At 41.8% G+C, this 15,929-nt stretch overlaps 1 protein-coding gene across 1 annotated transcript; it reads left to right on the plus strand.

The window, feature by feature from the left end:
* The first annotated feature begins 8,312 nt into the window (after positions 1 to 8,312).
* On the plus strand, positions 8,313 to 12,346 carry LOC134871133 (uncharacterized). Its single transcript, XM_063893734.1, is given in 8 exon segments — positions 8,313 to 8,345; positions 9,564 to 9,677; positions 10,717 to 10,849; positions 11,198 to 11,381; positions 11,474 to 11,621; positions 11,721 to 11,925; positions 12,040 to 12,084; positions 12,087 to 12,346. Coding segments are annotated over 8 exon segments (1,122 nt in total).
* Positions 12,347 to 15,929: the final 3,583 nt, after the last annotated feature.

The raw sequence follows: 15,929 nt of genomic DNA on the forward strand, positions 1-15,929 counted from the left end.
GTCAGTCTTTTTATATACTGCAGCTCTAGTCCAACAAGTTATTTGTTGATAAGAATTTAATGACGCAGTCAAATACAGAAAAAACAATGATTGTTTTCTAAAATGAGATTTGGGTTATCTGAACACAAGTTACAAGTTAATTTAGTTGTTAGATCTAGGTGGAATGGTCCTCAACACACTCGGAGCTCCAGCTCTGTTTCCTGTGAGCAGGGGAAGGGGGGAGGAAGATTTTTAATTGGCAGAGAGGACTGCTGAGTCAGGAAGCAAACAACTCAAAGTATTCTCTCCAGGTGCCATCGAGAGGGCTCTGCTGACTGTAAACACAAACCCAAAGTAGGAGGTGAAGATCCGGAGCCTTCTCACACCAGTTGAGGCCACTGAGTGCACAGAGTCTGGCAGCAAACATCAGAGAAACGGTTGTTGTCATAAATAATCAATCCATTGTTGTTGGGAGGAAACAGAGGTAGTTTTTCATCTTCTCAAGAAAACACACTTTGTCTCAGCATGTAAACTGCTGTGAGGCACGCTGTGTCATCAACCCCTGTTGTTTTTTAAATGCATCTCTGGAGTAGACCTTTAAGATGTTTGCATGCTGCTGAATACTAATGCTGGAAACACTAAGGATGAAGATGATGATGTTGAGTCAGTTTGGGACAAAACTGATGAAATAACTAGGCCACTGAGAAGCAGTCACAATCAACATCTAGCTGATCCGCAGCACACAGCAGGTGTGGTTTTCCTCATAGTTTTCTCTGTGCCGTAAACATGCTTCACATCCGAAAATAAATCACCATCTGAATTTGTGGAAACAAGTTTAATATTTTGAAAGTGTGCCGGTCATCTTACAAATTCTGAAAGCCAAGACTTTGTTTATTTCAAATCAAACAAAACACTGGAATCCCGAAAAACGAGTTTTTTACGCAAATCCACGTTTATTTTGAAATGAGCCGTCGCGACTTCCGACTGATTTCGATAGAGCGGGTCACATATCTCGGCGGGCATGCATAAAAGTAGTTTTAACTCGTGTTTATGAGGCAACTTAGTAATTGAAATATGTACTTAAACAAGATCCTAACCTCTTCTGCCCCGCACCTCTGTACCTACACTGTTTGTTTCTTATTGTTCTCTTGTGGTTAAAGACCAAGAGATATCACTAACAAATCTCCGTTGCAATACAATAGCTTTATGTTTGGTTTAATCCAGGTTTAGTGTTTTTTGGCCAATGAAATTAACATCACATTAACTATTTTTGTTTGGTTGCTTAACAATTAAATCCCGAACAGGTCTACTTAGCAACTAAATATTCTAGAGCTAGTTGACAGACAGCCGGCCAAAAAATACTGCCGGGTTAATAAATTGATAAACTATCCAAACGCTAAAAAGTTCAACTTAAATAACTTATGGGCTAAGAATAAGAAATAGGTTACAACTAATAAATAAAATGCCAGCCAGTCACAGTGAAGAACAAGCCTGGATGCACTCAACAGGTCAACTGTCTTCGCATTGAATGTCGGGCCAGACACAAAGTCTGGCGTAACTTCAGCTATTGGCATAATCCTATTTAAGTTTTGACTAAATGTAAAATGACATTTGACTGAATGTAAAATGAATAGAAATGCATTCACCTGTTCTCTTCTCTACGGTCTTCACAGGGTCGGATGGAACGGCAGGTGGAAGATCCCCGAAATGGAAATTCCCAATTATTTTGAAATCAAACTATAATAAGTTGATATTTGTTAGTGTACAGCTGTCTTTTCTTTTGAATAGGCTTGGGGTCAACATTTGCTACAGCAACCAGCCAAAATATGAATGTGATACTAGATTTTGGGGGTTCTAGGGCAAATGAGGACTGCAACATGCAGATCCGCCCTAATGGCGACGTTATGGCAACTTTTCTCAAGAAGGTTGCTACAATGTGGCCAGTATGTCTTTTGGTTGCCGCGATGTCGCCAGGACGTGGCGGTTACGGACGAGCAACGTCGCCAAGATATGTTGTAGCAACGTTATCGCGTCTTTCACCCGCACGTATCGGCTACGTTAGAACTTACGTGGCGGCAACGTATGTTTGGTCATAAAGTTACGTAGCCGCAATGTAGCAGCGACGTAACTGCGTTAGCTGAGCAGGAGTTCAATGAAAACCCAGCATCACATCATCAGAACAGCAGATCTGGATCAGCTCGTTTGTTCCCCCGTTTTTAGAGATGTTGGTAAGAAAAAAAGAGAGGGTTGTATTTTCTGACACTTTGTGAATCTACTTTCACACCGGGGACATATTTATGATAAAAGACACTAAAAAGTGCATTTTGCATAATAGGGGACCTTTAAGTTTGGGTACACAAAACACAAACATTTCGCTAATTTACTAATCTTGAGGGTTTTTGTGAAAAAAATCACTTTTGAATAAATATGGTTAAGTTGAATCTTAATGTTTGTGGGTCTTTTTATGATAATGTGGATCTTTCAGATCAAATTGACTATGGTATCTTCCACATTCTATTATAAGTGTATTATGTCGTGTTGCGTTCATAATAGTCTGGTTCCGGTCTTGACTTGGTTTTGGCCTCTTAAGGTCTTGCTCATGTCTTGGTCTTAGTACACTCCGGTCATAGTCATGACTTGGCTTCAGTTAAGCTGGTCTTGACTACAAAACTACAGTAAGGCCTGTTTTTGCTCTGTGATGAAATCACATGAAGATGCCGAGGATAGATGCTGTATAATGCAGGAATATTGCGCTCGTAGGCAAACCATCTGCTCAGTGTAAGCACCTCCACTGATACAGAGCTTCCAGCAGCCACACTTTGGAAAGCACCATCACCCAGTGAGCACATTATCACAGAGACTCTGAAGACTGTGTTAGATACATGTGAAGTGCCCTCACCCTGTCACATCGATGGAAAGTGACTAAGTGCTGATGTCAGGCATGAAGATCTCTCTCTTTGATAGCCCAGCTGGTTTGTGTGTGAGGTAAGAAGACAGAATGATCAGTCAACATTAGCATGGCGCTGATATATTGACAGATTATTATTAAACATCTCAGAGTATTTGTTCTGCTGATATGCTGGTAATGACTTGACTTAGAGGTTTCCATCAGAATGAATATCCCTCAGATTTTAGACACCAGTATGCTTGAGTCCCCAATTATCTCAATTGAATCTGTCTGTACGAGGCAAACAGCAATAAGCTCTCCAGCAGCAGTCTGTGTGCATTTGTCCAGTGCAATTTGTTCAGATATCAGACGGCTTTAGTCAATAAAAATGTTCTCTCCTCTCACCCGTTCTCTGGGGCTCTTTTTATGACAGGATTAAATTGTCCAACCCACAATTAGGAGAAAGTAATTTCCCTGGCGTGCATCTCTTTTCACTTATTTTCAAATCCATCCCCCAACTCCACGCAAGCTCACTCCCTCCTTTCTCATCCCATTCCTCACTTACCGGAGCAAGTGGTAGAAAAAAATCTTTTTCTATTCCAAAGAGATAAATCTCATGTTGTTGCTCCAGCTGCAAACTCCAATCTACTCTGGCCCCATACAAAGGATAATAGACTTACCGAGACGCACAAAGTATTTCCCAGTTCCTGTGCCAGTCGACCCTGATGCAGTTGAAGTGATACAAACCTCTCAATTGCATGCTTGTACGATTCAGTTACAGTTTACATTCATTTTTCAGGGTTCAGGCTCGGTTGTCCGTGTCTCACTGCTGCTCTGTGAAGTTTAGCCATGCTTATTTAACCACTACATGTGTTTCTCCTGGACTGGAGAGGCACAGAGTAATCCAGCTGTCTACTGGGCTGCAGAGCACTGGCTGAAAACACTCAGAAACAGCCTGCAGACCACCATCAGATGCATTACATCGGGGGTGCCCAACCAGTCGATCGCGGTCTACCAGTCGATCGCGGGCTGAGTTCCAGTCGATCGCGAGAAAATGTTGTGTGTAGGCTATCCTCCTACTGTTGTGTAAAATAGGCCTACATTAAAACTTCCAACTTAAAACATCTTAAATAGGCACAATGAACTGCTGATCGAGGGAAGCAGTGTGTAGATTTGTACAGCTATAGTAAGGTGGATCAGGCATAATCACAGAAAAAATCTCACGCGCTTCTTTCTATCTGCGCGCGCAGGGTATGTTTGCTAGGTTGTAACTAAGGACTCGGAAGGGCGCGAGAAGCTTGACTAGAGTGAGTGGATACTACCATGGCGGCAGAAGCTAAAACATCTAAAACGTATCATTTTCATTCAGAGGGAGGAGGATTATTTTTTCGTGTATTCCAATGCCAAGTCCATCTGTCTTATCTGCAATGCAAATGTGGCTTTACCAAAGAAAGGGAATTTGGAGCGGTCATTTCAAGATGGTCCACAAGAGCTACGATACAAACCTCCCAGCTAAATCACCACTGCGCGCCCGAAAAGTCAAGGAATTGAAAAGTCAGCTAGCAGCACAACAGTCCATTTTTACCAGGCCCAATACCACGAGTAAGGCTGCAACCATAGCTTCTTATCGTGTCTGTCGTGTTCTTGCAAAAGGAAAGAAATCTTTCAAGGGTTAGGGGTATGGTGAGATTGTGAAAGAAGCGTTCATGGAAGCCGCAGATGCGCTTCCTGCAGATTTTAAAAATCGAAAGGAGATTGTGTCTGCTATTCAGGATGTGCAGCTATCAAGAAATTCTGTGACGATGCGAGGGAATGGCGGAGGATGTTGAACAGCAATTGCGGAATGATGTTGAAACATGTGAGTGTTTTTCTCTGCAATTCTATGAATCCACTGATGCTGTGGATGTGGCTCAGATATGTGTGTTCATTAGAATGGTCTTCGACAATATGAGTGTAAAAGAAGAGCTGCTGACCAGTTTGCCTTTGAAAGGGCACACAAGAGGCACAGATATTTTTCAGGTTTTTATGGAATTCGTTAGTAAGAGCAAGTTGGCCCTCTTCAAACTCCTCTCCATTACAACCGATGGGGCTCCAGCAATGATTGGACGTACTGCTGGGTTCATTGGATTGTGCTAACAGTCTGAATCTTTCCGCGGATTTCCTGAATTACCATTGTATAATTCACCAGCAAGGGTTGTGCAGGAAGATTTTAAATGAAAGACGTGATGGATGTGGCTAACAAGATTGCCTGTTCTGTTCGGGCCAGGAGTCTGCAGAGGCGATTATTCCGTGTGCAACTGGAGGAGACCGGTGCAGAACACACAGATCTGCTGCTGCACACAGACGTAAGGTGGCTCAGCAGAGGTACATTTCTGGAACAGTTTTCTGAATTGTTGCCCGAAATTAAAGCATTTCTGAAACGTTCAAACCATGCTGAATGCACAGCTAGAAGACAGTCAGTGGCTCTTGGATTTAGCCTTTCTTACTGATCTGACTGACAAGCTCAATAACTTGAATCTAGAGCTGCAGGGTAAGAACAAACACATCATCAACATGATCAGCTCCGTCAACACCTTTAAAAGCAAGTTACAGCTGCTATCAAGCAGGTTGCAACAGTGTGACGTGTCCACACACATGGACACAGAACTTAAGCGTCAGGGCAAAGACTGTGAGCAGCTTGAGAGTGCACGTTATGATGATCAAGTGCAAAGCATCTTGTCAGAATTTGACAGGCGCTTTACTGAAGTTGCATCCATTGAGCCTGTTGTCAGTTTTCCATTTGGGGAAAATATAGATGTGGATTGTAAAACCTCCAAAGTAGCATCACTCTTCAACCTGGATAGCGGTGCTATTGAGAATGAGATCCTCACACTAAATAATGACATTGAGCTCAAATCAAGAGACCTGACACAAATGTCCAATTCTGGAATCTAATGCAGAAAGGGAAGTACCCCAACCTCAGACAAACTGACTTTGACTGCACTTTTTGGATCAACATATTTGTGTGAGTCTGCTTTTCACATATGAAAATCATTAAGTCAAAATACAGATCCACCATGACTGATGACCACCTTGCGGCCTGCTTACGGCTGGCACTCAGCTCCTACTGTCCGGACTATGAGAGACTATCTTCCTCCTCTCAGTGCCAGAAGTCCCACTAAGGTAGAGAAGCACTTTTCCAACTTGAATTAGGCATTGTATTAATTGGTTTGTATGTTGTTGTGTTGTTACGGGCCAGTCCTAGGCCTATTTGTGCTTATTCTTTGCACAACGTACATTTACTTCAATAAATGTATTATTATTGTTAAAACTTGATCTTTGTGTCTGAAAGTTGTGTTATTATATAGGCGCACAATTAATTGTGGCTACGCTATGGCTTTCGTTATGGCTTGGTAGATCTCGACACACTATCAACTTTAAAAGTAGATCTTGGTTCAAAAAAGGTTGGGCTCCCTTGCACTACATCATGTGCAACCCGCTGTACTGTCAGCAAAATGGGATTTTTAAATTATTTTTTTGTCTGAGAAGCTAAACAGTCAGTCCTTCTTGCTAATACCGTAAGCTACATCTAAAAATAAATACATTTGAAAGTCTCCAAGGCCAGCCAGGGAACTGCAGCAATAACTCAGCAGGACTCAAACAATATTCAGCAAGCCCAGCAACACACAGCACAACAACTGAAGACTACACAAGGTATTCAGAATTGATGCAACTCTAAAGAAATGATCTAGCAGCACTGGCTCTATACTAACTCTAGCTGAAAGACATCAAAACAGCAACCCTTCAGGACTCCCTCCAAATGATCTTTACAAATGTGCACATTGAACACGGCTGCTATTAGTGCTCACTGATGTCCAGCTAGCAGCTTGTGCGACTTGTTGGGGAGTGCAGGTCCAGCGGCAGGTTGATGGCCCTCCACAGTCCTGCCACTGCCTCACCAGAGTTCAGAGCATATGATTTGTCGACTTGAGGTGATCTCAACAAATATAACAACCATGTCTAAAAATGTATTTATCCAGCGTAGCTTAAACCGAAGATTGTTTACTGAATTAAATGTTTGGATTTTAATCAAAGATAAAAACTTAACTGCGTGTTAGTAGCTGCAACAGCTGTTTTGTGTTTGTTGAGGGAGGGAGCAGAGCAGACAGCGGAGCAGCGTTGCACACAAAATGCCGAAGCGAAAGTGCGGCTTCACAGATGAACTGCAAAAAAACGGAATAACGCTAGCACCCCCTAGGGTGCTAAACCAGGGAAGGATCCTGCTAATCCTGGTAAATATAGGCCCATAGCGCTGACATCCCACTTATGCAAATGGATTGAGAAGATTATAGTTTGTAGGCTTTCGCATGTAATGGAACAGGGAGGGTTAATGAATAATTTCCAGAATGGATTAAGAAAAGGAAGATCCACAATACATGCTCTAGTTAGAGTAAGTAAGGAGGTGGAGAACACACTGAAAATGAAAGAGTTGATGGCAATAGTATATTTTGACATTGAAAAGGCTTATGATTCTATGTGGAGGGAAGGGTTGCTAATTAAATTAAGTAAAATGGGTATTGGAGGGAGGATGTATAATTGGATAATGGAATTTTTAACAGGTAGGAAATTTAGAGCAGAAGTATCCAAGGATTTGGAAATTACAAATGGTATCCCACAGGGGAGTGCAATTAGCCCAATATTGTTTAACATCATGATAAATAACATATTTAAAAATGTAGGTGCATGCATCAAATCAGCACTTTATGCAGACGACGGGGCCATATGGACGAGGGGAAGAAATGGGCCATATGTGGTAGATAGTATAAGAAAAGCAATAGAGAAAGTGGAGAGGTGGTCCTATGAGTGGGGGTTCAAGCTGTCAACAAGCAAGTCATGTTACATGATGTTTTCAAATAAGAGAAAGGTTGGTACAGAAAAGTTAACATTATATGGGCAGCCGATGGAGAGGGTGGCTGAATTTAAGTATGTGGGGTTATGGCTGGATAGCAAATAAACATGGAAAACACATATCAAACATCTGGAAACAAAATGCTAAAAAGTCATTAACCTATTAAGAGCGGTGGCCGGATGCGACTGGGGGGCAGATAAACAGGCATTAATTGACATTTATAGGGCTATTATGAAGGCAACAGTAGATTATGGTAGTATAGTGTATGGAGCAGCAGCAAGGACATCATTGGAACAAGTGGACAGATTACAGTACAGAGCACTGCGATTATGTATAGGAGCTATTAAATCAACCCCCATTAACGCAGTACTTATAGAAGCAGGAGAAACACCGCTTGAGTTAAGAAGGGAGAAACTGGCACCCGCATATTGGGTCAGGCTAAAAGGAAGTGGAGAAGAAAACCCTGCAAAAAAGACTGTACAGGAACGCTGGGAATATTCAAAGTTCCAGGGGTTAGGGATTGGGTGGACAAGGGAGGAAAAAGTGAAGACATATGGAATGGAGGCCTTAGGCTTCACCAGGACCACCCCAGTGAGTAGCGTTCCCCCTTGGATATTCCCAGAAGTAAAGATCGATATGAGTATTCTGGAAAAGAAAAGACAATGGCAAATGAATGAAGTAGGAGTTAAAACAAGAATTTACCTGAGGAGCAACTACTACAGTTATCTCAAAATATATACAGATGGTTCTAAGAACAAACAGGAGTGTGTGGGAATTGGTGTGTATGTCCCAAATATCTATTTCCAAAAGACTATCTGATCAGTTATCAGTGTATACAGCAGAAATAGTGGCAGTCATTATTGGGTTATAGTGGGTCGAAGAGGTCAGACCAGACCGGTGGTATGCACAGATTCAATGGCCGTGTTGGAAAGCATACAGTCAACAACATCTGTCAGAGAAGATTTAATCATTGAACTGTTTGCTAAGACTTCACAGAGGTGGCATGGATGTACAGTTCTGTTGGGTACCAGCGCATGAGGGGCTGAAAGGGAATGAAGGTTAGGGTTAGCTGTGTTTCCCTTGTAAACTTATCACATCATTTGTGTTAATAAATGCTGTTACATTTAGATGAGAAGTTTCTTGGATTCTTTTAGACCATCTTACTATAGAAATTAGAACCCTACAGTGTAAAATATAGTGACCGTACTGTATACTGCCTCAGTGTTAACATGGATTAAACAGCAAGCCAAACTCTTTTGAGAGCCAGGGAATGAGCAGCCATGCTCCCTATTGACTACTCTGCAGTGAACTGACAATCAAACGGAGTGAAACAAAAATAAGAAGATACAAGTTACTTAATGATCTCATACATGCAAGGTAAATACAAAGTAAATAATGCTCATGCTAGCACTTAAGCTAACACAATTGCTCATTGAGTTTAAACATTCCAGGTGTCATCACATAAAACAATACATGTTTACAACTACTTTTTACACTTATAGTCATTGCTTTCTGACAGACGTGAGCTGTTAACTATTCAGGTCGCTTAGGAACATCTTTGTAAGTCTACCGCGATGCTTTTCGGTCCGTGTACGTCGCCGCCATTCAATTTCCGTTCTGAGATGGGAAATCCAAAATCGGAAAACGACTCGTTTCCCGTTTTTTGTTTTGGAAATCAGAAAAATAAAAACGGGAACGGGATATCCATTATCTGATTGTCTTTGCTGAGTTTATGAATGGAAATAGGGAATATGATCACCTGGGTCGTTTTTTCATTCCCGATTTTGCATTGCAACTTTCGAGAATCAGAGGGGATTTTCTGAAAGAAATGTTCAGCGGTGGTGCGCAGAACAGGGGCTAGCAGCGAGGGACTTTTGCCCGGACAGCCGCCTCGCGTATGAGGTTGCAAGAGGCATTGAAGAGGTAGGCCTACATTTTTTTTACTAGAGTGTCGAGACAAATGTATAGCGGAGAGGAGAAATACTGTACTGTGACATAGGCCTATCTATTCATTTCTTATAAAAATGTGTTATATTCATTGTTTGGACGGGGGGGGGTTGCCATCTTGTGAGGTATGCACTGTTTGTTTACCTGTGCCTGCGTTACAGCTGTTGCGTTTGCATGGTTACAAAGTGTTGTTTGGTAAAACAAATTGACGGAGATGGGAAGAGATGGAGAAGGGGAAAGTGAAAGAAAACGGACCGTACTGGGAGAAATTAAATGTCAAAGCCAAGCAACGGTATTTGGACATAGAAACACATTGTTACTAGGCAACGTAACTTCACATTCTCTAGGCTACCCTATTATAACGCCTACAGATGAAAGGAAAACGGAGGTTAATGAGAGGACGTTAGTATGTTGATGTTTATTTACCTAGCCTAGTCTACAGAACTATGGGCAAGAGGAGGTATCCACTATAACACTAATAAACCCACTACTAGCAAATCTAGCCCACTATTGACCCCTTCATTGTTTGTACACAAAGAGAGCTGAGGGACGTTGCGCACGCTGCATGGGGTCAGAATAACAGTTCTGCTCATAGACCTGCATGTAACACTGTCCAAGTAATACACTATCACTGCCAACCCCACTGCTTAATAAATTAGTCTTAACTAATGGCGATTGTCTGCCCTATCCTGGGACGATAACAGAATGGGTGGATACAACATTAGCAAGTGGCAAAAATTATATTACCTCCATATAGCCTAGGCTGGCATGCTACTATATTTGATTGAGAAGCCCTGTATATTTAGCACTAGCCTACTGGTGGAAAAAAATATGCGCCTGCAGATCGCGAGACAGACAGGTACAATTTTGTAGCCTAGTCTGTGGACATGTTCAGTACATAGCAATATAGGCGACAACTTTGCATACTAAAAGCAGAGGTTTTGCATGCGTTAAATATATGCACCTTTAATAAGTAGGCTAATAATAACAATAATAATTAAAAAACTTCCTTCAGAACGGACCATCCTTTGGAAGGAAGCTGATGACCGGCTACCTCTCAACAAAGGGGGTCAAGGCTTCGGAGGGCAGAGTGGGAAGAGCGTTGCGGGACACCCATCAGCCTTACCATGCCGCAAGACAAACAGTAAGCCAAATGGAATTTCTTCTTGCACTTAATATGCACTCACCCATGCACATTGTAGGCCTCGACTGCATTGTTCTTGTGACATTGACAATAGCCAATTTGAACTTTGGCTGATTGTCTTGACCATGTCTAAATGCAAAAAATGCACTGAAGTTGCTGGCAAGTGAATGACTGATTAGATATTTGAATTAAGGAGTAATTCAACAGCTGTCCCTTTTTTCTTAGGTGAGTGTATACTCCAGAGATGCATAGCTTTCAGAAAAAATATAGTGAGAATTTGCCCCCCCCAAGTGAAAGTGACGACCCCATGTGGCTCATGGACTAATATACTTGAACTTCCCTAAAACTCCAGGAACCTTAACCCCGCCATACCACGCAGAATATATGGGACACAAGATGCACATGGACCAAAATGAAAAGTTGGTCATGTTTGGTGTGACCCATGTCATGGCAATTGACGGATACAGCAAGAAGGTGGTGGGACACTGCACCATGCCTGTGAAAAACAACCTACGCATCTACGAGGAGGTGTACAGGTAAAGAATTTTACTATAAATATTTTGCCAGTGTCAGAGTATTTCTCAGCATGATGGGTGTTGCTTAGTGTTCCTCTGTTAACTGTCCTCAGACCTGCTGTAATTTCTTATGGCATGTGGGACCAAGTCCGAGTGGATTGTGGACAGGAGTTTTACCTGACCCTGTGCATTCAGGAGAAGCTGGCTGCCTACCGATACAATCAGGACAGGCAGCCATATCTGCAAACTCCCTCTACAAGAGTAAAATACACATTTATATGAAAAGATAATCAATAACCAATAATCATTTCTCATTTGTGACGATGGTTGTAAATTGAACTTGTGGACCTTTCATAACAGAATCATGTCATCAAGCGCATGTGGGTGGAGATTAATGAGAGGGTCAATTATCCCCTCAAGAGAGCCCTCATCCAGATGACAGACAATGAGGAGCTTGACATGGAGGACAACCTCACAAGGTATTGTGTCTCCAGCCTTACCTGTCAGATGGCCAGAATTGGCATGGAGAATGTAGTCAATACATGGAATGCCCACAGAATCCCTGGTATGATTTAGCCTTGAAACTTCATGTGAATCTACACTGTATTGGTTGCACTACAATGTTTAACTTTTTATCTATTATGTAGCCTACAATGATGCATTTTCCTTTTGCATACAGGAAAGGGGATTCCAAACCAGCTCTGTGGGCAAGGGTACCCAGCTAAAATTCACCAGAACTTCTTCCTCTTGGTGAGGTGGCTGCCAACCTCTACGATGAAAAATTGGGAGCGTCACTTACGCAGGAGTCGCATTTCGCTACAGACCCCTTCCCCAACATTGAAGACCACCAACGGACTGAGCATGAGTTCTGCTCACATTTGGCAGACCTGCGGGCTATTCGCCAGCAAGTGGTGAACGAAAACTTTGCCTCCTTTCAGGGTGCAGTACGATGTCTGATAGACATCACGAGGCGAAGTGTAGTGTAGGTGAATAAAAAGGTATCACTCTCACCTTTTCTTGTGTGTGCATTTGTCAACAAAGTAGATAACACGCGTTTTTGCCCAATAGGCTACATTAGTACAGCAACAGGAGCAAAAGGTGGAAATAACCAGCGCCGACCAAGTCTAATCAAGGTTTTATTAACACAAATTGAAGAACACAAAAAAACGGACTAATAACAAACAACTAATAACAAAACTAATAAAAGAATCTAATCAAAGTGTTTAAAAAAAGACAACATCTCAGTCAGGCCCGTGACTGGATGGACTTTGTCGGCAAAACTGATTGCCCGACACTTGAGGCAGGTGTCTGCTGTTTCACACCACTGGTCGATGCAGGTCCTGCACCCCACCAAGGACCCACAGCAGGTGGCAAACACTGGGTCCTCCATTACAACTGCAGGGGTTTAGAAAAGGATTTGTACATTAAAAAGTGCCCAAAGAGGGGGTGTGACTATACATACAGTTGAACCTGAAATTATTCAACCACTTCTGATTTTTTGAAACCCGCATTCATAGTTTAAGTATATTTTAAGTGTTCTTTCTGAAAGCTCAGTAGACCAGCCTCATGGCTGTACTTCAACACTACTAACAGAGCAGGTGAAAGTAAGTGAATTTTTGCGTTGAATACATACATACCTTTGCACACAAGGCAGGCTATTGCCTCCTTGGCGCGCTGCAGGCGCAACTCCGGTTAGCTTCAGTTTAAACTAACGGTTAGCAGCTAGCTATGTTATGCATGGATATTTGACATTATTTATATAATTTCTTTCATATATTTATTCACAAAGTGACATCACCTGAAAAATACGCCCAATGTTCTCTACAGTCATGTCCTCCTCCCGAATGACAAGTCGTTTCCCCCCACGAAAAAGAGTGAATGAGTCCATTTTTGTTTTGTTTTTTTTGGTACAAGATATGGCGGTAATACGTGTATGTGAGAGGCTCATAGTACATTTCTGTGAATATGTAAATTTGCGGATGAAAGACTTTAATGCAAAATCGGGAATGAAAAAACGACCCAGGTGATCATATTCCCTATTTCCATTCATAAACTCAGCAAAGACAATCAGATAATGGATATCGATTCGTTTCCCGTTTTTCATTTTCTGATTTCCGAAACGAAAATCGGGAAACGAGTCGCTTTCCGATTTTGGATTTCCTATCTCAGAACGGAAATCGAATGGCGGCGACAAACACGCACCCTTTTCTGCTCACCTTTTCTCCTACTTCCTTTACCCTGTTTCCTGTCAAACTCAAATTATCAAAATAAAAGTCCTTTATTAACAATAAACCATGACAACGTGAAACCTTCATTAATCATCAAACTCATGAATTAAAGTGGGCAGAACATGAAGAGATGATCGAATGTGAAATATAAATAAAATAGATACAAATAAAATGTTACATTACTTGTTACTTATTAGATGCTTTTATCCAAAGCGACTTACATTCACCCCCACAGGAAAATTATGGGAAGCGGTGTCTTGCCTAAGGAAGCAATGGCATGCTAAAGGCTGTGGGGATTAAACCTGTGCTCCTCTGACGCTAAAACTGACACACACAGTCCTGCCACAGCCTCCCGAGGAGATAATATGCAACAAAGACAAAGTCAAAATACAATAAATAAAATAACATACAATGGAGGACTCAGGAGGACAAACAGGGACTTTTTAAACCAGCTTTAACTCTAACCAGATCAGGAGTCAGAGCTGATCTGGTTTTCTCCCAGCCTTTCCATTTAGTGCTTTGTAAATAAGAAGAGTTTTCATTTGGATTCGAGACAGAGTAGAGCTGCTAACACTTGAGTGATATGGACCTTTTTCCTTGAGGACCATATCACATCATAGCAGATGAGTTTATCCTCAAAATAAAACAGGACATAGATTTTTTTAAAGACACAATCATAACAGTACTGTCTCCTGTTCTCCAATAGCCCCCAAGCCCCCCTGTCCTCCTGCACTGCACCCCCTTATTGGACCACTCTGTTAAAGCCCTCGTTTTCTGTTCAGCTCCTGTAGATCCTTGGCTTGCTTGTGTGTGTGTGTGTGTGTGTGTGTGTGTGTGTGTGTGTGTGTGTGTGTGTGTGTGTGTGTGTGTGTGTGTGTGTGTGTGTGTGTGTGTGTGTGTGTGTGTGTGTTGCTACCAGACTTGCTCTCCTCTATTGCTTGCCACCTGCTGGTTAAGGTGAAGGTGGTTAGCCCCCCAGTTAGCACCAACACCCACCCACACTGGTGGTAAAAGTATTTTTCTGTCAGTGACAAACTGCTCCTCCTATTATTGGATAGGGTTTATTATATCATGCCACTATGAGCCAGGCAGTATGTGACAGTCTCATTGTTATATCTGTGTAGCTTATGTTGTAAGAGACTTTAAGCCTTACCTAGCAGACTGATGCCTATTTTGTAAAGTTGGAGAGATGTGGGGAAAATCGTCTCACTGGGAGCTGTTGGAGAAATAAGAATATGAAAGGACTTTGATTTCTTGGGGGGGGGGGAAAGTGCTTAAAAAACAATGGATATCCATCATTCTCAATGCTTCTGAATAGTTTGTAGGAGAGATGGATTTGTGGTATAGCTGCGACAAGACAGAAGCTACCATTAGACGGCAGGATTACTGCGTCACTGATTGGTCCCTCAGAGATTTCACAGGGAGACGGGAAGCAGAGACGATTCTACATTTCTCCTTGTAAACTCACTAATAATGTGAAGGGATAAGAGATAGCCTGCAGCGAGAGGAGGGAGAGCTGAGAATCTGTTTTGTGTTTATACATACATTCATTTTTCATTTAAAAAAGGCTCCCTGTGCATCTAGGGCATCTATTTTCTAAGATGAAAAATAAAAAGGACTTGACAAAGGCATACGTTTTCCTCTATACACAACTTCCAAATAGCCTAAATCTAATGCTCTTCTAACCTGATGGGCAAAACATAACTTCTGATGAATTATCAAATGCGTAAAAATATGTATTTTTTAAATACATTTTCAAAATGTAATTGCAACTTCATTTTGATGTTAAAACTAATGCGCGGAGGAAGGCTTTAAAGAAATGTTAAGATCCATCATGCCTCATGTCTCTTCTGTCCCCCTCCCTTGTGTTTTCGGTGTGTCCTATTTTACCTTTCTGTCTGTGTGTTCTTCTTGGTGGGATCACAATCTACGTCTGAAGATTACATTTTGCAGCTAGCATAAATTCCTGGTAAAAGCTAACATCAGCATGTTCTGCAGTTATTATTGCAAGTCAAATTAACTGTTGAAGTATAATATCTTTTAAATGTATAACTGTGTTTTCTCAGAATATGAATTTCCTATTTTTTTGGCACCAGGGAGCCTAAGTGTCAAGGTTGGGGTTAATAGGACCCAAAAGCAGTATGAACAGGGGCAGGGCTGGACTGGCTATCTGGCGTACCGGGCAAATCCCGCCAGGCCCTCCAACGTTTTGGGCCTTCCCAGGGCCGGAAACAAAACATACATTATATATATTATATTTTTTATTGATTGCAACGGTAAAAACATGACACATCGTGGCCCATTGGATGCTTCTCTTGAGGCACATTTGGCTAGTCCAATG

The sequence above is a fragment of the Eleginops maclovinus genome, chromosome 10 (genome assembly GCF_036324505.1).
Source record: "Eleginops maclovinus isolate JMC-PN-2008 ecotype Puerto Natales chromosome 10, JC_Emac_rtc_rv5, whole genome shotgun sequence".
In the NCBI taxonomy this organism is placed as follows: Eukaryota; Metazoa; Chordata; class Actinopteri; order Perciformes; family Eleginopidae; genus Eleginops; species Eleginops maclovinus.